The sequence below is a fragment of the Pezoporus wallicus genome, unplaced genomic scaffold (genome assembly GCF_028554395.1).
Source record: "Pezoporus wallicus isolate ANWC-B61680 ecotype Strahan unplaced genomic scaffold, APGP_CSIRO_Pwel_v1 contig_8824, whole genome shotgun sequence".
Taxonomy (NCBI): Eukaryota; Metazoa; Chordata; class Aves; order Psittaciformes; family Psittacidae; genus Pezoporus; species Pezoporus wallicus.
The window spans coordinates 42,044-66,562 of NW_026642442.1; the positions used below are offsets into that span (position 1 = coordinate 42,044).

Sequence of the window (24,519 nt, forward strand, 5' to 3'; positions counted from 1 at the left end):
CCCGGAGGCCATGGGCGCCCCGCTCGTCCCCAGCCCGGCCGCTGCCGGTGCCCGCTGCGCGCCGCGGGTGTCCCGGGGAGGGGGGGAGCGGGGAGGTCTTTGTATAAGGGTCTAATTCCGTAGTCAGAACCGCAGTTATTAACTCAGTAGCGCCGGGACCGGCTGGGGGAGGGATGGAGCCGAGGCTCATCCCGGAGCTGGGGATGCTGGAGGTGGGAGGTGGTACCCGAACCCGCAGCCGGTGCTCGCCCTTCCCTGGGTCGCCCCCAAACACCCAGCACCTTGTTCCGGTGTCAGGCTGCACACTGTGGGGCTCCGGTACCCACAGGAGGGGGATTTGGGTCCCTGGGGCTCCCCAAACCCTCCCCTCCTCCTGTGGAGCCACCGTGGAGGGGGGGAGAAGGGGTTTGGCTCTGCCCTGCGGGGTGGGGACCCGCTGCCGTGGCCGTAGGGATGGGGGGCAAAGCCCCTTGGCGTGAGGGGCTGGCGCTGCTTGCACCCAGGGACTGGGCTGGGGTGGGAAAGGGCAGAGCCCAAAGCAGGTACGTGAGCAGGGGGAGAGCAAATGCTGTTTCCAAGCTAATTTCTGTGAAATTATGAGGTAGGAAGCTGTTTTCAGGAAGTTTTGTCTGGTTTAGGGTTTTTATTTTTAAAAAAAATAAAATCATTGTCTTGGCCGGGATTTCCTTTCTCTCCATCACCCTTGGCCCCTGTCCCCTCGCTGTGGTGGGTGCGTGGCTGTGCAGGCTGGGAGTACGCTTTTGGATGCAGGAGAGGGACTCTTCATCGGGGACTGGAGTGATAGGACAAGGGGTGATGGGTTCAAACTGAAACTGGGGAAGCTCAGCTTGGGTGTAAGGCAGAAGCTCTTCCCTGTGAGGGTGCTGAGGCGCTGGCACAGGGTGCCCGGAGAAGCTGTGGCTCAAGGGCAGGTTGGACACAGGGGCTTGGAGCAAGCTGCTCTAGTGGAAGGGGTCCCTGCCCGTGTCAGGGGCTGGAGCTGGAGGAGATTTGCGGTCCTTTGAGCCCAACCCAGGCTGTGGTTCTACGGTACCATCCTGTGCCCCCTCGCAATCCCTCTGCTGTTCACAGACAGCACCCAGGAGGGCTCGGGGCGTCCTCCAGGAGAGTGGAGCTTGCGTGGAGGCACTGGTGGGAAGGTCCAAAGCTCCCTTTGCACGGGTGGGATGGGGCAGGGGCAGGATGCGGGCACGGGGGGAGGACCGGGGCTCGCCGAGGGGCCCCTTTGCTGTGCCATGGGGAGGAGGCGGCAGAGCCGCGCTGGTGGTGCCCGGCGCACGCCCGGGCTTGCAGCAGGCTCAGCCTCCGCCCCACGCCTCGGCCCCACCCCGGCAGCTGCCTGCGCCCCACACACTGCATGGGGGGCTCGGGGTGCCCCGGGGCGGGGAGCCGGGGGGAGCCGTGAGCTGCTCCGTTTGCTGCCGTTCATGGGATGGGAGGTACCTGCCCCGTCTTCCTGAGCGCCTGTCCCTGCCATAGACGTGCCTGGCATCACGCAGCGTCTGTGGGCTCCACAAACCTCCTGTGGGCTCCTTCTGCCCCTCAACCGGGTCCCCTTGTCCCTGGGATGTGACCATCGCGTCCTTGCTGTCCCCCACCGTCACTGTGAGCACGCCTGGGAGAGCTGAGCCCCGGAGTCTCCCCCAGCTGCATCCCCAGGGCTCTGAGCATCAGCCGAGCCGTGGGGTGAGGATGGAGGTGGTGGCTCAGCAACCTGTTTGCCATCAAACAACTGTGCTTTGGGGGATTTTGTTCCAGATTTGGTACTTGCGGCTGCAGGGAGGGGACAGCCTCGGGGGGCAGCGGATTCTCCTCCCCACGCTCCTCCTCTCCTCCCCACACTGCTGGTTTCTGCAGCACTTTGGGAGCACTTTGTTGTGGGTCGGGAGCTGCCCGACCCGTGGCCTGCGCCCTGATCCCTAGAGCCGCCTTTCCTTAGGCACAGCTTTTCCAGCAGCTTTCCAGCGGGAGAGCTCCCAAAGCCACCGGCATCAGTGCAGGCACCAGGATCTGCTGCTGGTGATGCTGGGAGGGACTGGTGCCCCCAGCACCATCCCCACTGGGGACACTGGTCCAGCCCCGCTGGGGTCCGGTCAGGGGCAGCCAATGGTGTTCCACTGGGGAAGGGCAGCAGCAGGAGCCTGCAGGGTTTTGGTTCTGTGGCAGTGGTTGAGCTGTGGGGACCATGGGGAGCCGCAGGGGACAGTGGGGTGCGGGCAGGTCCCCAGGGCTGGGTGGGGTTGTGGCCGGTGGCTCACCCTGTCCCAAGGGGATGCTGTGGTGACACTGGGGCTTGTTCGGGATGGTGGAGGGGAACACCAGCCGCAAGCAGCCTTGCTATGGGGTGGCTGGAGGGGAGCACAGGGGCTTCCCACACCTCCAGGCTGAGAATGGGCTGTGACAGCAGTGGCCAGTTCCTGGCATCCTCCTGCCCTGTGCTGGGCTTTGCCGGGGTCACCTCTCTGCAGCACTGGGTGCAGTGTGGAGCCCGGGTGGAAGCAATGGCCCCCAAACTGGTTTGGCCCGTTCCAAACGCTCCCTCTCTGCTTATCTGGCTTCAAAGGGCTCCTGCTGCATCCCACGCACACAAACATCTCCCTGTGATCCCCCGGGGGAGCCCCCTGCATCCTAAAATCCCCCATCCCCCCCCAAGCTTTGCCTCCCTCCATCTCCTTTGGGCAGCCCCAAACCCCTCCTGTTGTACCCATGAGTGCCCCATGGCTCAAGGGGATGCGGTGGGAAGGACACTTTGTCCCACGGCCACGGCGGTGGGGACTAACGGTGACTGTTCGGAGCGTTACAAAGCAGGATGCGACGTGGCTCCAGGGATGGGGCAGTGGGACGCCGGGCACCCCGCAGCCCCCCGGCCGTGCCGGGGCTCACAGCGGGGCCGTCAGCAGCCCCAGGAGCTCACACTTGGCTGCGAGGGGAGCGGGTTTGGAGGCTCATGCAAAACACCCGCATGTGAAGAGGAGACTGGTTGGGTAGGTCCCGGGGCGGGCCCGCGCTCAGCCCCACGCCCGCTGCACCGGCCCCACTGCAGACGGCATCGCCCACCCTGCACCGGCACCCGCGGTAGCACCCAGGGGTGCCCCTGCCGCCCGGGACGATGCTGCAGGGCAACGGCGCTCCGGGGCCCCCCAGCAAGGTACGTGCCGGCCGGTGCCCAGCGTGGGTCCCCCGGGACACCGGTGCCACCCGCGCCCAGGGTGGGACGGGGCCGCGGGGTCGGGGCCCCCGCTCCGCTCTGCCCGGAGGCTTCGCCCCTGCTCTCGTCGTGCCTCCGTTTCCCCCGCGGGGCTCTCGCACACGTGCGGTGCCCGACTGCGGCGGCCCCTCCCTCCCCGAAGCGGCACCGGCTTCCCCGGGGAGCCGCGTGTGGGACGGGTGACACCGGCGTCCGGGTGCCCGGGGATGAGGCGCACCCAGGGGCTGGGGTGGCCCCGGGGATGTGGCTCTGTCACCTGCAAAGGGAGGGATAGGGCAGCCTCCAGGCTTGGGGATCAGTGACCGCGTTTGGGATCCCCGGACCGAGTTAATTTAACCCTGTGTCACCCGCACTGTGGGTGGGTCCCCTCGGGAACCCCCGCTTTTTCCTCCAATCGTGGGACTTTTTGTGCCAGTTTGCTACTTTTGAAGCATCCCAGGGCATTCCTCCTCCCGTCCGATGCTTTTCCCTATGAACAAACCGCTTTACAAGGGGAGCGCTGCCCGTTTTGGCTTCAAACCTGCCTCAGCCCCCCCATAAGCCCCATTCCCAGCAGCAGGGCAGTGTCACACCGGTGGGATGGGGGCTCGGAAGGGAGGCGGCTCCTGGGGGAACGGGGCTGCCAGCGGGCTCAGGGCCATCCCGGACCCGCTTTGTCCCCGGGGCTGGAGGGGCTCCGGGCCGCCCCCGAGCCCCCCGGTGCTGGCACGGGCTGGGCGGGCAGGCAGCGGCTTGCAGGGAGCGATCCGCCCTCCCCGCCTGCTCCCGGGGGGATCCCGTGATTCAGCCGGAGCGTTGGGAGCGTCCCGCTGAGCTCTGCCAAGCGCGGGCGCCCGCCGACGCTCCCGTGGGCAGGCGTCACGGGGAGGGAAAAAGGGGGGGCCCTTGGGGTGATCCCTGTACCCACAACGGGTCCGGTGGGACCCATGGGCTAAGGAGGCGGGGGTGGCGGTGTCACCCCCGTTGGCCCCTGGGCATGATGCGATGGTGGCACCGGGGTCTGCGGCCCCGGGGGGTTTGGGGAGGGAAGCAAAGCGGGGACCATCACCCCAAAACAAAGCCAGGTTGGGCACGGGCTCGGAGCGAGGCGCTCCAGTGGAAGGGGTCCCTGCCCGTGCCGTTGGAACCGGAGGTGCTTTCAGGTCCCTCCGTCCCCAACCTGACTCTGTGACTCCAAACCGCGCACCGCAGCTCCTGCCACCCCACCCCGGCACCCGCCGCTGCTCCTGCTGACGGCGGCACATTCCTTAGGGCCAGCCGCCCTCCTCACCCTCCCAGCACCGCCCCGGTGCTGTCACCGCCGCCTGGCGCAAGCCGCAGCCGGCAGAGCTGGGGCCGGAACGCCGGGGCCGGGCGGGTTCGGGGCGCTGACGCCAGGAGCTGAGCCGCGGCCGCGGTGCCACGCTCCCCTTCAAAGAGCCAGCGCCAGCTCCTGAGCCCCGGCGCTGCGCTGGAGCCACCAGCGCCGTGCCATGAGCAGGGGCAGAGCCCCGGGGCCGAGCACGGCAGAGAACGGACGCAGCTCGGTTCAGGAGTGAGCAGCGCAGCAGGGACTCAGGGGCTGTCGGAGCGATGGGCGCTGATGCCGTGGGGGTCTCGGGAGCTGCTCAGGGCACTGGGGGGGTTCGGGGTGTCCCTGGAGGCTGAGGCGGGTGGGGTGAGGCTAATTAGTACCTGTGGTGGCAGCGGCTGAGTCACCGCGTTCGGTTCCGCCGGCGCTGAGCCGCCCCTTCTCGCTTCTTTAGTCATTGTTAGCTCCTGCTTTAATTCCCGGCTCATTTGAAAAGCAAAGCAGGGAGGGCCCGCCCGGTAATTACCGCCAATGAGCCCCTGCTCGGCCCTATGGCGGGCCAGCCCCCCGCCGAAGGGGTTTGCTGGCGGTGGGCAGCCCCGGGGGCTGGGGTCAGTGAGAGCTCTCTGGGGTGCCGGCTGCTCCTAGGGGGTGGCTCGGGGGTCTGGGGCTCTCTGAGGAGGCTGCCTGGGGCTCGCTGGTGGGGCCACGGGCCCAGGGCTCTCCTGGGAGGTTACCTGGAGTCTTGGGTTCATTGGAAGGATGATGTGGGTCTCTAGGGATCAACAGGGAGATTACGTGGGGTCCGGGTGTAAGGGGGGAGGCCATGTGGGGTCTGGGGATTGCCAGAGGGGCAATCTGGGGGTCTGGGGTTCTCTGTAGTGTCCCCGTGTAGCTCTGGGGCTTTTCTAGGGGTCTTGAGCTCACAGGAGGGCCAATGGGGGTCTCTGAGGCCTCACTGGTGGGGCTCTTTGGGGTCTGTGGCTCACCGGTGGCTCTGCCCACGGTGGGTCTGGCTCTCACCGCTGCAGCCACAGGTACGACCCCCCCCAGACCCCTCGAGGGCATCCTGCTCCCTCGCGCCCTCGTCCCGGCGAGGTCACCGCGGGTGCTGGCACCGGTGTCACCGGTGCTGGTGTCACCGGTGCTGATGTCACCGGTGTCACCGGTGCTGATGTCACCGGTGTCACCGGTGCTGGCGGCGCTGGGGCCGGGGCGTCCCCTCCCTCCCGGGCGTGGCGGCGCGGGGCGGGCCGGGCTGAGGGAGCCGCCGCCGCTCACCTGCACAGGGCGGCCGCTCGCCTCGGCCTCCGCACCGCCGCCATGCAGGAGACCAACGCGTTCCTGCTCTCGGCCCTGCAGCCCGAGGCCGGGGTGTGCTCGCTGGCGCTGCCGTCGGACCGGCAGCTGGACGGCAGGAGCCGGGAGACGGCCGAGGCCCAGCGGCTGCGCAGCGCCCGCGTGCAGGAGCAGGTCCGCATCCGCATGATGCTGAGGGGCCCCGCGCCCGACCACGGCGACGGCACCAGAGGTGGGAGAACCCCCCCGTGTCCCCCCCGTCCCCCCCACTCCGGGCACACGCGTCTGAACGCGCGTCGGGAGCCCATCGGCCAACGCTGGGCTTGGGTTCACACTTCAGAGCGGGGTTTTGGGGGTGCCCCCACCCGGCTGAGCCCCCACCGCACCCCCAGCCCCGGGGAAGGGGCTGCACGGCCCCACTGCGGGCTCGTTCTGCCCCACTCAGCGGTCGTGCCTCAGCTTCCCCGCTGCCCCCGGGAGGGTTTGCACTGGGGGGGTCCCGCTCCCTGCTTGGGTCGGGGGGGGGGGGGGGGTTCTGCTTGTCCCGGCAGCTCCCTGCCCGTCCCTGCCAGCCTTTGAGCTGCGCCTCTGGCCGGGCTCCAAGCTCCTCCATTAACGTCTGCTCCCGGCCTCCGCCCTGCGCTGCGCCCCGCACCGGTGCCGGGGTTCAGCGGGCCCCGATCCGCGGTGCTGGGGGCCTCGGCGGTGGGGGGAGACGTGAGACCCCCCTCGGCACCCCCAGGGCTGCCCCGTGCCGGGTGTGAGTCACGGTCCCATCCCTGCCGGCGCTGGCGATGGCCCCGTGCCCGCCAGCGGCCCTGCGGCGGTGGTGAAGGGTGCGGTGGGGCTGGTCCCGGCTGGGATCCCCTCCCCGTGGTGGGATCCCGTCCCCACGGTGGGATCCCGTCCCCAGGGTGGCGGAGCCGGCACTGGGTTTGAGGGTGCCTGGGTTGTTGATCCGGCTACGGCTGAGCCGCCATGTCCTAGCCGAGGTGGCAATTACTCCCTTTGCCGTCGGGGCAGGATGAAAGGCAGGAGGCTGGCACTGCCCCTGGTCAGCAGGCAGGCGAAGGCAGTGTCCTCCTGCTCCCTTGTCCCCTGTGGCTCCTGACGCAGGTCCCTCTGGGATGAGCTGTGGGATCTCTGGTCCCCACGACCTCCCCTTTGGCTGATCCCTCCCCATCTCCATCCCATAGGCAGTCAGTATGGCACAGCCCTGCGCTCCTCCTTCAGCTCCCGCTCCCAGAGCAATGGTGTGGACCCCAAAGCCTCGGTACGTACTGGGGGTTCATCCCCTGACCCTGCCCGTCGCTGTGGCAGCTGGGGACGCCAGAGAGACCCAGCCTGGCTGTAGCTTTGGCTGTGCCACCGCTGGTGGGGATGGAGGGGCAGGCTCAGGGCACCCCTAACCCCTGCTCCCCCCGCAGCTCTACCAGCCGCTGACCAAGAAGGACTTCGGCACGCTGAAGGGCAGCGGCTGGTCCTCGCGCTCGGCCGTGGACCTCACCCCGCACAAGCGGATGGCGACCATCAGCAACGGGGGCCTGGCCAAGGGCCGGGGCTACGGCTACGCCATGTCCCAGGCGGCCAACAGCTCCCCGCGGCCCAGCTCCTTCCACGAGCGCAGCTACCGCGCGCGGCAGAACCTGGACACGCTGTCGCTGCGCTCGCTGCGCCTGGCCGAGGGGCCGCTGCCGCCCCACGCCGTGGCTGACGACCGCTACAGCGTCCTCTCGGAGCAGCTGGACTCCGTGGGCCACCGCCCGCTCTACCGGAGCCAGGGCAGCGGCGGCTTCACCCGCTCCTACACCTTCGAGCGGCAGATGAGCGGCGGCTCCACCGCCAAGGCGGGCTCGGAGTGGCTGGAGGGCAGCGAGGCGCCGCAGAGCCGCACCATCCGCGCGCCCGCCATGCGCACGCTGCAGCGCTTCCAGAGCAACAACCGCTCCCGGCTCAGCACCGGCTCCTTCGGCAGCATCCCCGCGGGCCCGCAGGCCTCGGGAGGCAGCTCCTACCTGGGCATGGTGGAGCACAGCTCCCGCGCGCCCTCGGTGCGCAGCCTGGCCGAGTCCAGCCACCACCTGCAGGACCAGCGCGGGATGGAGATGTACAACGGGCACAGCACCCTGCTCAGCCACCAGTCGGGGGGGTGAGTGACAGCGGGGGTGGCCAGCACCAGCCTGGGCCTTGTCACCGCCTTAGCTGGTCGAGGGCAAACCCTTCTGTCTATTGCCTGGTGCTACCTTGCCGCGAGGGATGCGGGAGAAGGGGTGAGATGGAGGTAAATGCCCCATCCCTGGCAGTGCTCAAGGCCGGGTTGGACACAGGGGCTTGGAGCAAGCTGCTCCAGTGGAAGGGGTCCCTGCCCGTGGCAGGGGTTGGAGCTGGAGGAGCTTTAAGGCCCCTTCAACCCAAACCATTCTGTGATTCTATGGTGGGAATAAGTTGACCCCATAGTGATGGAGCCAGGCATGTCCTGTGTGGGGGTTTAGCTTCTCTCATGGACACAAGCTGAGACACCAGGGTAGGAAGATGCTCACTAAGCTGGGTCTGGAATCTCATTCCCAAGAGCGCGGTGGGTTGATGGTTCTCCTCCGAGGTGCAGGCGTGCGGGACCCTTGTGGTTTGCTCTGCCTGGGCTCTCCTCACCTGCCCGTGGTTCCAGGTTTGACGACATCGACCTGCCTTCGGCGGTGAAGTACCTGATAGCCACGGACCCCAACCTGCAGGTGCTGGGCGCTGCCTACCTCCAGCACAAGTGCTACAGCGACAGCAACGCCAAGAAGCAGGTGAGCACCCGGGGGCAGGACAAGGGGGTGCCCCTGCCCCTTTGCGTGGTGGAGGAGCCCAGGGAGCCCCATCCCCTGCTGTCCCCTCCAGGCCCGCAGCCTGCAGGCCATGCCCAAGCTGGTGAAGCTGTTCAACAGCCCCAACCAGGAGGTGCAGCGCCACGCCACGGGCGCCATGCGCAACCTCATCTACGACAACGCCGAGAACAAGCTGGCGCTGGTGGAGGAGAACGGCATCTACGAGCTGATGCGGACGCTGCGGGAGCCCGACGACGAGCTGCGCAAGAACGTCACAGGTTGGGGAGCACGGCAGGGCCCCCCCCCGGGCGGGTGGCACGCGGTGACCCGTCCCATAGGGATGCTGGGGGTGACAGCTTCGTGTCATCGTTACCCACCCTGTCCCACGGTCGCTCCTGTCCGTGGGTGTTGACGCGAGCCCCCCGCGGTGGGTGCGCTCCCCCCATTCCCGGCACTGAGGATCCCTCTCTGCGCAGGGATCCTCTGGAACCTCTCCTCCAGTGACAACCTGAAGGACCGCCTGGCCCGGGACACGCTGGACCAGCTCACGGACCTGGTGCTGGTCCCGCTCTCGGGGCTGGGGGGCTCGGGTGTCATCCAGCAGAACCCCTCGGAGGCCGAGATCTTCTACAACTCCACCGGCTTCCTCAGGTACCTGCTGGGGCGGCTCCGGTCCTCGCACCGTGGGTACAGGTTTGGGTGGAGCAGGAGACACCACGCGTGCTGTGCACGTAGGGAGCAAGGCCTCCAGGGCCCCCTTCTGTGTCCCCATCCCTTGCAGCACTCGTGCATCAAGGCAAAGCCTGGGCAGCCCCATGGGACAGGGACCAGCTGCCCTCCCCGCGGTGGTCCTAGGGGCAGGAAGGGGTGGCCGTGGGGGAGCCCCTTCTTGCTGTGATGAACCCATGCTCCCCATGCAGGAACCTCAGCTCTGCCAGCCAGCAGACCCGGCAGAAGATGCGTGAGTGCCATGGGCTGGTGGATTCCATGATCCATTATGTGAACAGCTCCCTGGAAGTGGGCAAGTCAGAGGACAAGGTGAGCCCCAGGAGCTGGGCGCTGGGAGGCTTCGGGTGCCCTCGGATGTGGTGCTGCTCCCCGTCTCCTGGCCATCACGGTGCAAAGGCCCATCTCGACGGGATGGTGGGAAAACCAGCCCGGCTCCATCTGGGCTTACTGGGCACCGCTGGTGGCATTGGGGTGACTCTGATGGAGCCCCATGGGGATGTGCCGTTAGAGATGCCCCGTCAGGCGCCACAAGGACTGACACCCCCGTGCCCCATCTCCCCCACCCAGAGCGTGGAGAACGCGGTCTGCGTCCTGCGCAACCTCTCCTACCGCCTGTACGACGAGATGCCCCCGTCCTCGCTGCAGCGCCTGGAGGGCCACCGGCGGAGCAACAGCAGCACGGTGACGGGGGAGCTGGTGGGCTGCTTCAGCCCCCAGAGCAAGAAGGCGCGAGAGGTCAGCGCCGGGGGTGGGGGGGCGCTGGGACCGTGTCCCGGGGCTGGGGTGGCAGCGGGAGGATGCGGCCGGCAGCGAGGTGATGCTGGGCGGAGGTGGACGCGGGGCGGAGGTGGACGCCGGCCTCGGCTCAGGGCTGGCACACGCGGATGAGCTCAGCGCAGGTGATTCAGGAGCGTGGCGTGAATCAGGGCGCTGAGCCCCCGCTCTGCCGCGCCACGGGTGTGACACAGCCGGCACGGGCTGCCCGGGGCTTGAGGCCGGGCGTGGGGGGACTGCGGGGTGCTGCAGGGGGGTGCTGCAGGGGTGTGCTGCAGGGGGACTGAGGGGTGCTGCAGGGGGGTGCTGCAGGGGGACTGAGGGGTGCTGCAGGGGGGTGCTGCAGGGGGACTGAGGGGTGCTGCAGGGGGACTGGGGCGTGCTGCAGGGGGACTGAGGGGTGCTGCAGGGGGACTGGGGGGTGCTGCAGGGGAACTGAGGGGTGCTGCAGGGGGTGCTGCAGGGGGACTGGGGGGTGCTGCAGGGGGACTGGGGGGTGCTGCAGGGGGACTGAGGGGTGCTGCAGGGGGACTGGGGAGTGCTGCAGGGGGACTGAGGGGTGCTGCAGGGGAACTGAGGGGTGCTGCAGGGGGACTGGGGGGTGCTGCAGGGGAACTGAGGGGTGCTGCAGGGGGACTGGGGGGTGCTGCAGGGGAACTGAGGGGTGCTGCAGGGGGGTGCTGCAGGGGGACTGGGGGTGCTGCAGGGGGGTGCTGCAGGGGGACTGGGGAGTGCTGCAGGGGGACTGAGGGGTGCTGCAGGGGAACTGAGGGGTGCAGCAGGGGGACTGGGGGCTGCAGGGGCTGAGGGGTGCTGCAGAGGGGTGCTGCAGGGGGACTGGGGGGTGCTGCAGGGGGACTGGGGGGTGCTGCAGGGGGACTGAGGGGTGCTGCAGGGGGACTGGGGGGTGCTGCAGGGGGGTGCTGCAGGGGGACTGGGGGGTGCTGCAGGGGGGTGCTGCAGGGGGACTGGGGGGTGCTGCAGGGGGACTGAGGGGTGCTGCAGGGGGACTGGGGGGTGCTGCAGGGGGACTGGGGGGTGCTGCAGGGGGACATCCTGGCGGCTCCAACAGCACCCTCCCCACAGCACTACCTGAACGCGGACATCGTCACCTTCACGGAGGTCTCCAAGGACCCCAAGGGCATGGAGTGGCTCTGGAACCCGCAGATCGTGGGCATCTACAACCGGCTGCTGCAGCGCTGCGAGCTCAACAAGCACACCACGGAGGCGGCCTCGGGCGCGCTGCAGAACATCACCGCTGGGGACCGCAGGGTGAGGGCGCGGGGGGGGGGCGGCCCGGGGGTGGATGCCACGTCTGGCCTGGGTGTCCCCATCACCGCACCAGTCACAGGGCTGGGGTGGGATGCACCTTCATGTGGGCTGGTACCGGTCTGTCCTGGGTGGGGAACGTGTCCGTCGCACCACTCACCACCCAGGCATGGGTGACCCGACCTGGCCCTGTTGAGCAAGAGGAGGAGGAAGAGGAGGGGGCAGTGGGCGTCCCGTTGGGTCCCATTGGCGTGTCTGAGCAGTGTGTGCCCCGCAGTGGGCGGGCGTGCTGAGCCGCCTGGCCCTGGAGCAGGAGCGCATCCTGAACCCGGTCCTGGACCGCGTCCGCACCGCCGACCACCACCAGCTGCGCTCCCTGACCGGGCTCATCCGCAACCTGTCCCGCCACGCCCGCAACAAGGACGAGATGTGTGAGTGTGGGGAGGAGCCCGGCGCCCGCCCTCCGCCCTCTTCCTCCTCACTCTGCCCTCCAGTTACCTCCAGCACCCTCCTGCCCACTGCGTCCCTGCCCTCATGCATGCGGAGGCCGCTCCATCCCCAGGACCAAACACCCCCCACACGCTGCGCTCCGGCTCCAGCCCCACCGTGTCCCGTTGGCTTTGTCCTCGTCCCATCCCGGGTGCCCAGGGAGAGGCTTGAGGCATCCCTGGTGCTGGTCCCTCCGTCCCCTCAGTGCACCCCGAGGCTGCCGCGTGTGCCCGGTCCAGCCGCCGGCCCTGACGCGCTGCCCTCGCCCGCAGCCACCAAGGTGGTCAGCCACTTGATCGAGAAGCTGCCGGGCAGCGTCGGGGACAAGGCTCCGCCGGCCGATGTCATCGTGAACATCATCGCCGTGCTCAACAACCTGGTGGTGGAGAGCCCCATGGCCGCCCGCGACATCGTCTACTTCGATGGCCTCAGGAAGCTCTTCTACATCAAGAAGAGGAGAGACAGGTGGGGGCTCCTCTCTGCTCTGCTCACACCCGGGCTCCGGTCCTGCTCTGCCCCTGTTCCCCTGGTCCGGTGAGGGCTCCCTTCCCAAGGCTTGGTGTCGGGAGGCCCCAGAGCAGCTCAGAGTGGCCTCATTGGCCGCGTCCTCTGGACACCCCCTCATGGGCTGGGGTGCAGTCACCTTTTCCCATCTGGGTGCTCCTCACCGCTCGCTGCTTGCCACCCTATACTCTGCGGTGGCCTCCAGCCTTTACTCTTCTGCCTCTTCCCACCAGTGTTGTCTTCAGCCCCTAGGGTCCTTCTGGGGTGGGATCCTTGGGTTGATGGGCACTACCCTGCGTGCACTGGTACCCAAAGCTCATTGCACCCTGTCCCTGGCCAGCTCGGACAACGAGAAGTCCTCCCGAGCAGCAGCCAGCCTCCTGGGCAACATGTGGCAATACAACAAGCTCCACCGGGACTTCAAGATGGTGCGTACCAGCCGCGGTGTCCCGTCCCACCGGTGGGGTCCTGGGGTGGGTCCTGAGGGAGGCAAGGCCACGGGCTTCACTCTGGAAAGCCACAACCCAAAGACTTGGAACAGTCTCACAGTGCCCAAAGGGGCTGCAGGGAACCTGGAGAGGGGCTTGGGACAAGGGCCTGGAGGGACAGGCCAAGGGGAATGGCTTGAACCTGCCCGAGGGGAGACTGAGCTGAGCTCTTGGGCAGAAGCTCTTCCCTGGGAGGGTGCTGAGGCGCTGGCACAGGGTGCCCAGAGAAGCTGTGGCTGCCCCATCCCTGGCAGTGCTCAAGGCCAGGTTGGACACAGGGGCTTGGAGCAAGCTGCTCCAGTGGAAGGGGTTGGGATTGGAGCTGGAGGAGCTTTGAGGTCCCTTCCAGCCCAAACCAGGCTGGGATGCTGGGATTACCTGGAATGCTCCCAGGCGCACAATGGGCCCCAGCTCCATGATTCCCCCTCCTGAAGGGGTGGGATGTCCCCAGAGCATCGTCCCCGTGCTGGTCCCTGCCCTGGTGGGGTTGATGCCGGGCCACAGCGGCTCCGTGCGCGCACTCCCGGCCCCCGGCGAGGCGCGGGCAGGGGGTGACCGTGTCCGCGTGTGCTTGCAGAAGGGGTACCGCAAGGAGGACTTCCTCGGGCTCTGAGGACACCGGGACCGCGCTGCCCTGTGCTGCCTCCTCGGCTGCTCACCACCGGACCCCGCTCCGTAGCGTAGACCCCGCTGCGTCCCCCGCGCCCCCACCGGGTCCCTTCCCCGCATGGGGACGTTTGTCCTCGCTCCTGCCCAGCCCCAACCCCAGCCCCTGCTTTTGGCCCCTCTGGGACCACAGTTAGCGAGGGGCTGCCCCATGGCACCCAGGGGTGCTCAGAGCTGGGGACCCTGCAGGCTCCTGGGGGGGGCCTGGCTGCACAGCAAAGCTTGGCTCGTGGCTCAGCGGGAGCTGCAGGCTTTGGGGAGCTCCTGTAGGGAGGTGGCGAGGGGGCTTCCCAAATCACCGTGCTCCAGGGGCTGGTGTGGGGCACGCCGTGGGGTGCACAGGCTCTGCCCTGCCTGGGCGGGGACGGGGCTTTGCGTGGCCCAAGGGATGCTCAGGGAGGTCTGAGCTGGCTTCCCAGGTGTTAGGGGGTGCCCGGTGGCTGTAAGGAGCTGGGAAGCTCTATTGGTGTCATGAGGTGCCAATTCCCCCCTTTGCAGGGGTGGGCTGGGGGGTGACTGAGGCTGCCCATGCCCTCTCTGCAAGGAGCCCCCCAGGGACTGTCCCCTCTTCGGTGGCTGCTCTGCTCCGGGCTGGGCCTGGCCCCTGCTGCACGAGCAGGATTTGGGTAGGGCCAGGTTGTGTTTGCTGGGTGGTGTCTCCCCGCGGGGTGGGGAGATGCTCTGGGTGTGCTGGGTGCTCTGTGGGTGCTGGGTGCCCTGTGGGTGCTGTGGGTGCCTGGCACAGGCAGGGAGGGTGCCGGGTCAAAGCTCTCCCTGTCGGGGGTGCGGGTGTCTGTGGGGTGGCTTCGCTCTGCCTGCGGGTGTGGGGCTGGGGGGACCCTGCTGTGCTTGGGGTGCTGTGTACCCCCTTTGGGACACCAGGTAGAGAGGGGAGGCTGGGGGGAGCGGGTGGCACAGCCGGTGTTGGTGTCACCCATCAGTGCGTGGCACCCACATGGCCCAGGCCGGGTGTCTCGGTGCCGTTGTCCTCTCCATTCTCATGTAGAAACACCCTGAGCCCTGCGTGTCCCCAAATAAAGCCTTGAACGCTGCCTGCTGCTGTCCCCCCGCTGCTCACCAGGTGCTGCTGCGGGTTGGTGCAATGGGGACAGGATGTGGCCCAGGGATGGGACCAGCACCACCAGCCATGGTGCGGACAGACCCGCTGGTGGCACCCGCATCCCTGCAGGAGGATGGGACCCACTCTGTGCAGCAGCGTTTTATTGCCACGGGGGTTGCCATGGAAGAGGGGGTGCCACGGCCACCCCCAGCAGGCCATTCCCTTGGCACTGGGGCATGTTTCTTCTCAGAGCATCCCCCATCCCAGTGCTGGTCCATCAGGCAGAAAAACGCCCCTGCTGCACAGGGTGAAGGAGAGGGGCCCAGCACCCGAAGGTGCCCAGGCACCATGGGCTGCGGTGTCCCTTGGTGATGGTTTCCCACCACGGGGCGTGCTGCCGGAAGGATCCTTTTCCTACCGCGACCTTGGCTGTGGTCCCACGGCAGAGCCCGGGCTCCCCCAGCCCTGCTGTGTCCACGCAGCCCGTGGGGAGGGCCCCGCTCACACGTCGTCCTCTGTCACCAGGCAGTAGAAGTCCGTGCGGGCGCTGTAGTTGCGGGACCCCAGGTCCGAGACGTCGATCTCTGCTCTCTGCCCGTCCCTGAGCTGCGGCTGCCCCGTCCCGGCAGGCACCGGCGCGGCGAGGCGCGGCGGAGGGAGGCTCCGGAACACGCACTCCCGGAGGCCTGGAGATGGGGCAGATGGGTTAGGATGGGCCGGGGGTGGTGGGGAAGGGGCTGAGCCTCTTGGGAGGGTGAAGCACAGCCCAAAGGGGACCTGCAGCGCACATCTGCCCCCCCCCCCCAGGTGGTCAAGGGGACAAGGACTGTACCCAGGTCCCCATCCGGGTGCAGGTCTTCGCCGCTGTCCAGGTAGCTGCTGTGCAGGATCAGCATGGGGTCCTTGTCCTCCTGCAGCTGGGTCTGCGGGTCCCCCACGGGCCCCTGGAAGGACACCCTGCGGGGCAGGGCCAGGCACAGCTCCTTCCAGAAGTCGGACGAGGGGGTCTGTGTGGGGCAGGGGGAGATGGGCAGCGCTGGGAGTGCCGCCAGCCCAGCCCAGCCCCATGCAGGGCTCTGTGGGGCTCAGCTCATTCTTCCCTGCACCGGGAGCTGAGCCAAGGCCAGGGCTGTGCTGGTGGAGAAACCGGCCTGACCGGCTGGGACGCTCCGAAGCCCCGCTCCCAGCCTGGCCCTGGCATGGCCGGAGCAGCTTCACCCCGAGAGCTGAGGCTTCACGCTGGTGCCTTGGCTGGGGCAGACCCCGGGGGGCTCCTGACCCGGGCGGGGGGACCCAGCACCAGCTCGGGGCTGGTTTGGTTGGGTGTTTGCTCTCTCATAGCGAGTCCCCCTTTAGGAGCAGCAAAGCTCAGGGAGCAGCCCCGGAGTGCTGTGGGGAGGCTGACGCAAACTGGGGTGCTGGGACGGCAGTGGGGGGGTGCTGGGACAGGTCCTGCTCGGCTCTCACCATGGAGCCTGCTCGCCACAGCAGCAGGGTCACGGCGCCGCGGTGCTGCCTCAGCAGGGTGATGGCGGGGTGGTGGATCTCCCGGTACTGGCTCTCGAAGACGATGAAGATGGGTTTCTTGGAAAGCTCCAGCAGCCTCCAGAGCCCTTCCCTGTGAGACAAGGCTGTGCCAGAGCCGAGCACCCGCCGGCTCCTCTGCCCCGGGCGCGGGCAGGACCCGCTCCTACCTGAAGCTGCTGTTGCACCAGTCCTGCTCCAGGTACGCGATGGAGAGCACCACGATGAGGCGCCGGCACCGGCTCACGTTCATGATCAGGTCTGCTGATGGCTCTGCAGGGAAAGGGGGGTCAGGCCCCGGGGTGCCGCTGTGAGCCTGGCCCGGTCGCACGGGGCTGCTCCCACCTGCGTTGGGCAGGATGGTTTGCTCGTCCAGGAAGAGCTTGTATCCGTAGCGGTTCTCCAGCTGCGGCTTCACGATGAAGTGGACGAACTTGCGGTCATCCGGGGCGGGGGCGTGGGACACGTAGGCATCATAGAGCTTCCCGTCTGCGGATGGCACGGCAGGCAGGGGGTGATGCTGGGGGGGTCCCAAGGGGCACCAGCCCGGTGCCCTGCCCGGGGTCTCACCGTTGATCTCCAGCTCTCCATAGCGGTTCCGGTACCAGAGGAGCACGTTCAGGCGGCAGCGCACGTAGAGCCCGGCGGCCACCATGAGGAGCACCAGGACCAGGAGGGCTGCCAGCACCGCGGGCACGTGCCCTGCCAGCTCTGCAAGCACAGGAATGGCACGGTGAGCTGAGGGACTGGCGCCGGATTTAGGGGTTTGGGGTAGGGCACCAATGGGGTGCAATGCTCCACCACCCACCGCGATGGTCCCCACGGGGCTGCTGCTCCTGCCCGTGGCAAGTGGGACCTCCTTGGAGGTGTCCTTTTGTCCCATTGTGTCCCTACCTGCTCTCCGCAGGGTGAAGGTGGCCGTGGCATTGCTGACCCAGCAGGCAAACACCCCGAAGTCGCTGTCTTGTGTGAGGTTGAGCTGCAGGACGCTGCTGAGGAGCTGCTCCGAGGCATTCGGGGCAAACCTGTGGGGAGACGGGGCCGTTGTGGGTTGGGCTGAGCAGCGACCACCCCGACAGACACACACACACACACCCATGGTGTGCTGCTTACCAGGCCGTGTCCTGGCTGCTGCCGTTGCCCAGCCACTGCCCGTCCTTGCTCCATGCGGGGCTGTGCTGGCAGAGCCCGGTGCCCACCCAGCGCACGGTGCAGTTCAGCACCACGCGGGCGCCCAGTGCCAGCTCCAGTGTCTGGTTGGTGGCGGGGATCAGGACCTCGGGGGGGACGCTGCAGGGGTCTGGGGGCACACGGGAGGAGCGGTGAAGCCAGGGCAGGGAGTGGGACCCCGTGGGGGCTCCATCACTGCTGGAAGTGCTGAGCTCCCATCCTGCACCCACCTGCCATGGTGAGCCGGGGCGCCGCGCTGGGAGCTGCCGCATCACCGGCACCAGGAGGGCCCCACGCTGCCGGCTCTTCCGGGGTCAGAGTCCATCCGGCACCGGTGCGGGGCGGCCGGGCCTGGAACGGGCCAGACACGGCCCCGGGAGTGCTGGTGGCTGCGGGCGGGCAGCACAAGGAGCGCCCCGGGGGTCCCCATGGGTGCGGGTGGGGGGCAGCGGGCGCTGCTCTGGGGCTGAGCCGGAGCCGTGTCCTGGCCATGGCTGCCCGGTCACGGTGACAGCTCCCTGCAGCCCCGCAGCCAGGCAGGGGGTGGTTAATGACCAACCAGGGGCTGCAGGACGCTGAAGCGTGGCTTCGGCTCAAGCCAGGGGCCAGGGAGGGGACACGAGCCACAGCTGTGGTTCAACCATGGGGCGAGATGTCCCCATGGCTGTGTTTGGGGGCTCAGTGGGACCCTGTGCATGCCACCAACACCCTGTCTTGGCTGCAGTGCTGCTTCAGCCTGTGCGCCCATCGAAACGGCTAAGTGAGCAGTGGGGTAGTTTGATTTAATTAAGGCTTATGGGGGACCTGAGAGCAGCTCCAGCGCCTAAAGGCAAGGAAAGAACCTGGAGAGGGGCTTGGGACAAGGGCCTGTAGGGACAGGCCAAGGGGAATGGCTTGAACCTGCCTGAGGGGAGATTGAGCTGAGCTCTTAGGCAGAAGCTCTTCCCTGGGAGGGTGCTGAGGCGCTGGCACAGGGTGCCCAGAGAAGCTGTGGCTGCCCCATCCCTGGCAGTGCTCAAGGCCAGGTTGGACACAGGGGCTTGGAGCAAGCTGCTCCAGTGGAAGGGGTCCCTGCCCGTGGCAGGGGTTGGAGCTGGAGGAGCTTTGAGGTCCCTTCCAGCCCAAACCAGGCTGGGACTCTGTGATTTACAGGAACAGGCTTCCCAGCCTGTGAGCTCCTGGTGTTGAGCTCAGCGGGTGCAGCTCTCTCCTCGCATTAGGAGGCTCAGCGCGTTGCTGCCCCGCAGCCATGCCTGGGGCCAGGCACAGCAACACAAGGTGCAGGTGGGGGGAGCACGAGGACCGTGCCCAGGGACCGGGGGAACGGGCCCCCGGCTGGTATCACTCAGTCAGCAGCAGCATCGCTGCAAGGGCCCGCGGGAGGGGGCCCAGGGAGGACACGGGTAAATGACAGCAGTGGGATAGGGCACTGCTGCAATGGGGGAAGCAGGGCCCGGCAGTGGGGCCGGGCTCCTCCCTCCCTGGACACCTGCAGGAGCACCGGGAGCAGGCGCTGGGTGCGCTTTGGGATCAAGGACGTGACGGTGCTGGTGGCTCCGCAGGGCTGGGAACACGTCCCACGGAGCAGGAGCAGCAGGGACCAACACCTTCCCGGCTGTCCTGCCCCACAGCCTCCTCTAGCCCTGTGCCAAACTGGTTTGGGCATCAGTGGGGCTGGGGAGGCCCTGGAGGAGCTGAATCTGCTGCTGGTGTGGCCGGGGAAGGGGGTCTGCAGCAGTGCTGTGAACCAAGGCTCATTGCTTCCCTCTGGCACAGCAGCGCTGGTGCCAGGCGTGGGGTGAAGCTGGGTCAAGGTCCAAGAGGGACGGTTGTAACGTGTTCAGCTTGAGCTGAAGTGGCTCATTCCTGAAGGTTAGCTGCGTGGCACCAGGGACGGAAGAACAGGGGACAGAGAGGAGGCGGCCCACCCAGTTTTTGCATGGGGAAGGGGATGGGAGATGCTACACCAGGGAGCCGAGGGCCTTTCCCTGCCTGGTGGGGATGATCCAGCTCTGCTTGGTGCTGCCTGGCTGCGGCACTTGTAAATCGTTTCATACAGTCCCAGGCTGGTTTGTGTTGGAAGGGACCTTAAAGCTCATCGAGTTCCTTTAGGCACTGGAACACTGATGGTCAGAAGGAAGCGCCTGGCCAGAGAGCTCAAGGACGCCCTAAACACCCATCTGGGGCCTCTTTGCTCTGGGGCAAGAAATGTCAGTGGGTGCCCCGAGGGTGGCCGGTGTCAGGGCTGCGACTGGAGGGAGGAGCACAGGTTAAGGGGCAGCAGCACGCTCCCATTCCCCAGCTCTTGGCGCTGGGGACACCCGGCTCTGCTCCAAGCACAGCAGAGCACTGCATGGGCGCTGCGTGGTGGTCGGCAACGGTTTGGGCTGCAGCGTGCCCCCAAAGCACCGGCAAGGGAACACGAGGCAAGGAGCAAGCGGGAGAGCCGAGGAGCAGCAGGGCTGGTGGGGAGAGGGCAGAGCCCCGCTGACCCCATCCAGGCCATGGACACGGAAGGGGAAGCAGAGGAGAAGCTGCATTTACCTTCAGTGCTTCCCGTGCCCGGCCGCGGCTCCTGCCCTCGCTGCCCCCGTGCCGCTCTCTGCTGGTTCCTTCCTCTTTCCTTTCCTTTGGGATCGCTTTATGCGCTCCCGTGCCAGCCCCTGCCCTGTGCCCCCAATGGCAGGGCTGCACCAGGGCTCGGTCCCTCCTCCCCCGCTCCACCTCCGGCTCACCTGAACCTGCCGTGACCGCGGCCCGGCTGTAGGGGAGGGGAAAAGGGGGACAGGGAGGGGGAAGCAGCGCGCCCGGCGATCCCGCAGTGCTCCCAGCGAGCTCCTGGGGGTGCTGGGGCGGGATGGAGCCCGCAGCCGGCACCACCACCGCCGGTAATACCGGATCTGCAGCCGGGGGCTTGCACCGGACTGTGCCGGGGGTGAAGGTGTCTGACGTGGGGAGAGCCTGGGGCAGAGCCGGTGTCTGGGCTCTGCTTTGCTGAGCACTGGCAAACTCGGTGCTCTCTGGCTTCGTGAAGGTGAGTTACTGATGGAGGGAGGGGGGAAAGGCTGGGCCCATGGGAATACTGCGGGCTCCTGTTTCCTTCTCCTTGGCGATGTTAAAAGCCTCTTGGACAGGTGAAAGCAGGTCTGTGGCTGCTCTGGTCAGAGGGAACTGGACCCAGCCAAAGGGCCGGGATCACTGGTAATGATAACCGAGATGGCAGCAGCCTTGAGGAGCAGGACTTGGGCTGTTGGGTGAGGAGCAGCTCCCCAGGAGCTGGCTTCAGTGAGCGTTTGAGCCCAGACCCCCCCCGTGTGCTGGGCTGCACCCCCAGAGCGTGAGCAGCAGCTCAGGGAGGGGATCCTGCCCCTCTGCTGCGTGAAGGGGAGACCTGAGAGCAGCTCCAGTGCCTAAAGGGGCTGCAGGGAACCTGGAGAGGGGCTTGGGACAAGGGATGGAGGGACAGGCCAAGGGGAATGGCTTGAACCTGCCCGAGGGGAGACTGAGCTGAGCTCTTAGGCAGAAGCTCTTCCCTGGGAGGGTGCTGAGGCGCTGGCACAGGGTGCCCAGAGAAGCTGTGGCTGCCCCATCCCTGGCAGTGTTCAAGGCCAGGTTGGACACAGGGGCTTGGAGCAAGCTGCTCTATGGAAGGGGTCCCTGCCCGTGGCAGGGGTTGGAGCTGGAGGAGCTTTGAGGTCCCTTCCAGCCCAAACCCGACTGGGATTCTGTGTTGGGAGCCTTTGCAGGCCCCAGGCACAGACTGCACGGGCTTTGGGCATAGCAACGGCACAACAGCAGCCTCCGCTGGTGAAGGAAACACCAGTGTGCCCCTCAGCCCTGCCCCACAGCGGTGCCGCCCCTGTCTTTGGGGCCAGAGCGGGCAGCAAAGGGGCTCTTTTCCTCCTGGGAGGCCCCAGAGGCAGCAGGAGGAGGCGGGCGGGGACGGTGTCGGCTCCCAGCACCCTCCTCACCTCCCCCGGAGGCTGCGGTGCGTGAGCAGCCGCGGGAGGGGCCCCTGCGGCCTTCCCCCGGCCCCACCGCGGACACAGCGGTTCTGCCTGCGCCGGGCAGGGAAAGCATCGAGCCCCGGGCGCAGCGGTGCTGCCGGCAAGGAGCTGCTCCCGCCCGGGCCTCCGCCGCCCGCTGCCCGCTGCCCATGGCCGCTCCCCCCCGCCCCGGTTGCATGGCAACAGCCCGCCGGAAGCGCGCCCGCGCGGTGCACGCTGGGAGTTGTAGTCCCGCGTCCCCTGAGCCCCCCCTGCGGCTGCAGCCGCCGCACTACCGCTCCCATCGTGCCCCGCGCCAAGCGACATGGCGGCGGCGGGGAGGCGGCGTGCACCGGGGCCGGTGGTGGCAGCCGCGCGGCTCCGGGGTCCCCCCATCACCGGGGAGCTTCCGTGCTGCGATGGAGGCGGGTGGGGATGGCGCCCGCTGCCCCGTGAAGCGAGCGTGCGGGTTGCGGGTAGGTCTGTGCGCACGTTCACTCGGCGGGGCGCCGCCGGTCCCCAGTCGTGCTGGGGCGGATTGTGTGGGATACCGGTGCCGCTGGCCTCGTGTGGGGCAGGGTACCGAGGGAGCGCTGCTGCTGTGGGAATGGGCGAGGAGCCGCCTGCGTGGCCAGGGCCGCGGGTGCTGAACGAGCCCCTCCAGGGAGGGCCGCCCTGGGCAGCGCGGTCCGGCTGCGGGAGCGGTGTGAGCGGGTCTGTGCGCTCATCGCAGCGAGCAAGCCCGAGCCCTGGGGAGGAGAGGGTTTGGCAGCAGAACGGGAGCCCGTGGGGCCTTGCTTGTCCGTCAGAGGGGCTCGCGTGGGTGAGTTCCAGTCGAGGAGTGGAGGTGGTTTCGGTCCCAGGGCGGGAATGAGGGCTGGGAGCGGGGCTGGTGTCAGGTCCCGCCACATCCCAAGTGGGTCTCCATGCTCCTGGGAGGGGAGGTGTGAGGCCGAGCTAACGCCGCTGCCTTTCTCTGCGGTTCTCAGGCACGTGGAGAGTCCCAGCTCTGCATGTGAACCCTCCACTGAGCCCTCCTGAGCTGAGGCTGTGTCCTGCAGCCCCTGCCCTGCCGCCTCCTGCATCGCTGCAGCACAAGATGCTCCCTGTGAGCCAGCGGGTGAATGAGGATTACAGTGTGAGCCCATTAACAGCCAGTTCCTGATGCATGACAGCTTGAAGCTAATAACATGGAAGCTCTTTAGAGCTGCCAGGTGACTGTGTTCCAAGGCCATTGATATGAAGCCGGGGTTTGCTTCCAAGTCCCAGAAGCGAGGATACTGCTGCAGGATGAGGAGCCGCGTAGCAACAGACCCTGAGTCACGATCCTGCTCCTCTCTCGGGGCTGCTGAGGACTCTTAATTCCAGGACAAGACAAATCAGCCCTAATGAAGTACTTGTTCCTGACCTGAGGTGCTGATGTTTGCTTATCTGTGTCTCCCTGAGCTCGCGGGTGGCTCTCACTGCTGTTACATGTGCAGGCGCACACACGACCACGCTGTGGCACCCACATCTCGTTCAGGTTATCCCAGAATTCCCCTCTGGCACAGGAGGCACCTCTTGGCATTTTCTAGAGGAGGGGATGGAAGGGTGGAGCTTGGGGTTAAACTGACAAACCAGTTACGGTTTCCAGTTCTTGACTAAAGCTTTGAGAGGCTTTGGTGGATTTGTCCTCCAGTTTACAAGGACCATAAGGAGGCTGGAAATGGAGCTGGGGTCACCCAGCCCGTGCTGCTGCCTCCCCTTTAACTGCAATTAGGGACATTGAAGAGAAAAGCTTTTCCCCCGGACGCTTGCAAACCCAGTTTGGTGAGGCTGTGCAGGTCTGACCTAAGGGGAGGGGAACCTCCTGGGCATCAAAGGGCTGTTCCTGCACTCGCAACGAGTGAAGTCACATATGAGGGCACGTTATCGGTCCTGGGCAGCTCTTTATCAATCCTGGGCAGCAACGAGCAGAGACTTTGTTCCTTAAGCACAAATAGCTGCCTGGAGTCAGGAAGCGAGTTGCTAAAGGCAGACCTGGCAGAGAGCAAAGCTGGAGGCTGGAAATGCACATGGGTGAGATGGGCTGCAGTGCTGCTGTGCCACGGGTCCAGGCTGGCTCCAACCCCTGTGAGATGGGCTGCAGTGCTGCTGTGCCATGGGTCCAGGCTGGCTCCAACCCCTGTGAGATGGGCTGCAGTGCTGCTGTGCCACAGGTCCAGCCTGGCTCTAACCCCTGTGAGATGGGCTGCAGTGCTGCTGTGCCACGGGTCCAGGCTGGCTCCAACCCCTGTGAGATGGGCTGCAGTGCTGCTGTGCCACGGGTCCAGCCTGGCCCTAACCCCTGTGAGATGGGCTGCAGTGCTGCTGTGCCATGGGTCCAGCCCTGCTCCAACCCCTGTGAGATGGGCTGCAGTGCTGCTGTGCCACGGGTCCAGCCTGGCTCTAACCCCTGTGAGATGGGCTGCAGTGCTGCTGTGCCACGGGTCCAGCCTGGCTCTAACCCCTGTGAGATGGGCTGCAGTGCTGCTGTGCCGTGGGTCCAGCCTGGCTCTAACCCCTGTGAGATGGGCTGCAGTGCTGCTGTGCCACAGGTCCAGGCTGGCTCCAACCCCTGTGAGATGGGCTGCAGTGCTGCTGTGCCGTGGGTCCAGCCTGGCTCTAACCCCTGTGAGATGGGCTGCAGACAGGGAGGAGGTGGAGGAGTGTTGGGTTCAGGCTGGCAGGTCGTGGTTTGGAGCAGGAGAGCCCTCCAAAGCCCTGCCTGTGCAGCTCAGTGTTTCTGTCACCCCAGCACATTTAACAAGCGGTTTCCCGCTGTGCGTGGCCACAGCACCAACTTCTCTTCAGCCTCTCACCAGGCAGCACCCACACTATGGAGTCACCCACAGCTGTGGGTGGCCCTGGGGAGCCTCAGCTCCGGCATGTTTTGATTATCCACATTTAAGACAGAAGCAGTTTTGGGGGTGGTTTCTGTGGGTGGCAAAGGAGGGGCTGGGATGACCCCAGTGTGAGCACAGCCGAAGCCCTGGCTGCTGTCTCCACAGGGGTGATAGCTTTATTTCCTGCTTTGGTCGTGGTAGTTGAGCCAGGAACAGCTGTGGGATGCTTGGGGCAGGCACAGGGACTCAGCTGAGCCCGGAGCAAAGCTCAGTCAGGGGAACAGCTCTGGTTTTCCAGCAGCCAGGAAAGCAGGGGGTTGGAGCTGCAGCCTCATGGTGGCCGTGTTGAGAGGAGGATGGTGCTGGCCAT

At 67.0% G+C, this 24,519-nt stretch overlaps 2 protein-coding genes across 2 annotated transcripts; one reads left to right on the forward strand and one right to left on the reverse strand.

The window, feature by feature from the left end:
- Nucleotides 1–5,783: 5,783 nt before the first annotated feature.
- On the forward strand, nucleotides 5,784–13,528 carry PKP3 (plakophilin 3). Its single transcript, XM_057430587.1, has 13 exons — nucleotides 5,784–6,051; nucleotides 7,016–7,092; nucleotides 7,247–7,968; nucleotides 8,485–8,608; nucleotides 8,700–8,904; nucleotides 9,103–9,277; nucleotides 9,547–9,664; nucleotides 9,923–10,090; nucleotides 11,216–11,401; nucleotides 11,676–11,829; nucleotides 12,160–12,352; nucleotides 12,732–12,819; nucleotides 13,457–13,528. The coding sequence occupies exons 1-13, from the start codon at nucleotides 5,844–5,846 to the stop codon at nucleotides 13,490–13,492; spliced, it is 2,454 nt and encodes an 817-aa protein (XP_057286570.1). The 5' UTR covers nucleotides 5,784–5,843; the 3' UTR covers nucleotides 13,493–13,528.
- A 1,556-nt stretch (nucleotides 13,529–15,084) lies between these two features.
- On the reverse strand, nucleotides 15,085–17,646 carry SIGIRR (single Ig and TIR domain containing). The gene is made up of 9 exons (XM_057430591.1): nucleotides 17,530–17,646; nucleotides 17,243–17,429; nucleotides 17,024–17,154; nucleotides 16,700–16,840; nucleotides 16,475–16,618; nucleotides 16,300–16,402; nucleotides 16,073–16,223; nucleotides 15,438–15,612; nucleotides 15,085–15,291 (listed from the first exon to the last, which is right to left on the reverse strand). Exons 1-9 carry the CDS (start codon nucleotides 17,534–17,536, stop codon nucleotides 15,107–15,109), a joined length of 1,224 nt encoding a protein of 407 aa, XP_057286574.1. The 5' UTR covers nucleotides 17,537–17,646; the 3' UTR covers nucleotides 15,085–15,106.
- Between the last annotated feature and the right edge of the window lie 6,873 nt (nucleotides 17,647–24,519).

Bases quoted from the DNA above. Each gene is read 5' to 3' on its own strand.
- SIGIRR (XM_057430591.1), bottom strand. The intron at 17,155-17,242 runs GTAAGCAGCACA...GTCTCCCCACAG, and splicing joins AGCAGCCAGGACACGGCCTG to GTTTGCCCCGAATGCCTCGG. The intron at 15,613-16,072 runs GTGAGAGCCGAG...TGCCCCACACAG, and splicing joins TGTGGCGAGCAGGCTCCATG to ACCCCCTCGTCCGACTTCTG.
- PKP3 (XM_057430587.1), top strand. From the start codon at position 5,844: ATGCAGGAGACCAACGCGTTCCTGCTCTCGGCCCTGCAGCCCGAGGCC. The intron at 7,093-7,246 runs GTACGTACTGGG...CTCCCCCCGCAG, and splicing joins GTGTGGACCCCAAAGCCTCG to CTCTACCAGCCGCTGACCAA. The intron at 8,905-9,102 runs GTTGGGGAGCAC...CTCTCTGCGCAG, and splicing joins GCTGCGCAAGAACGTCACAG to GGATCCTCTGGAACCTCTCC.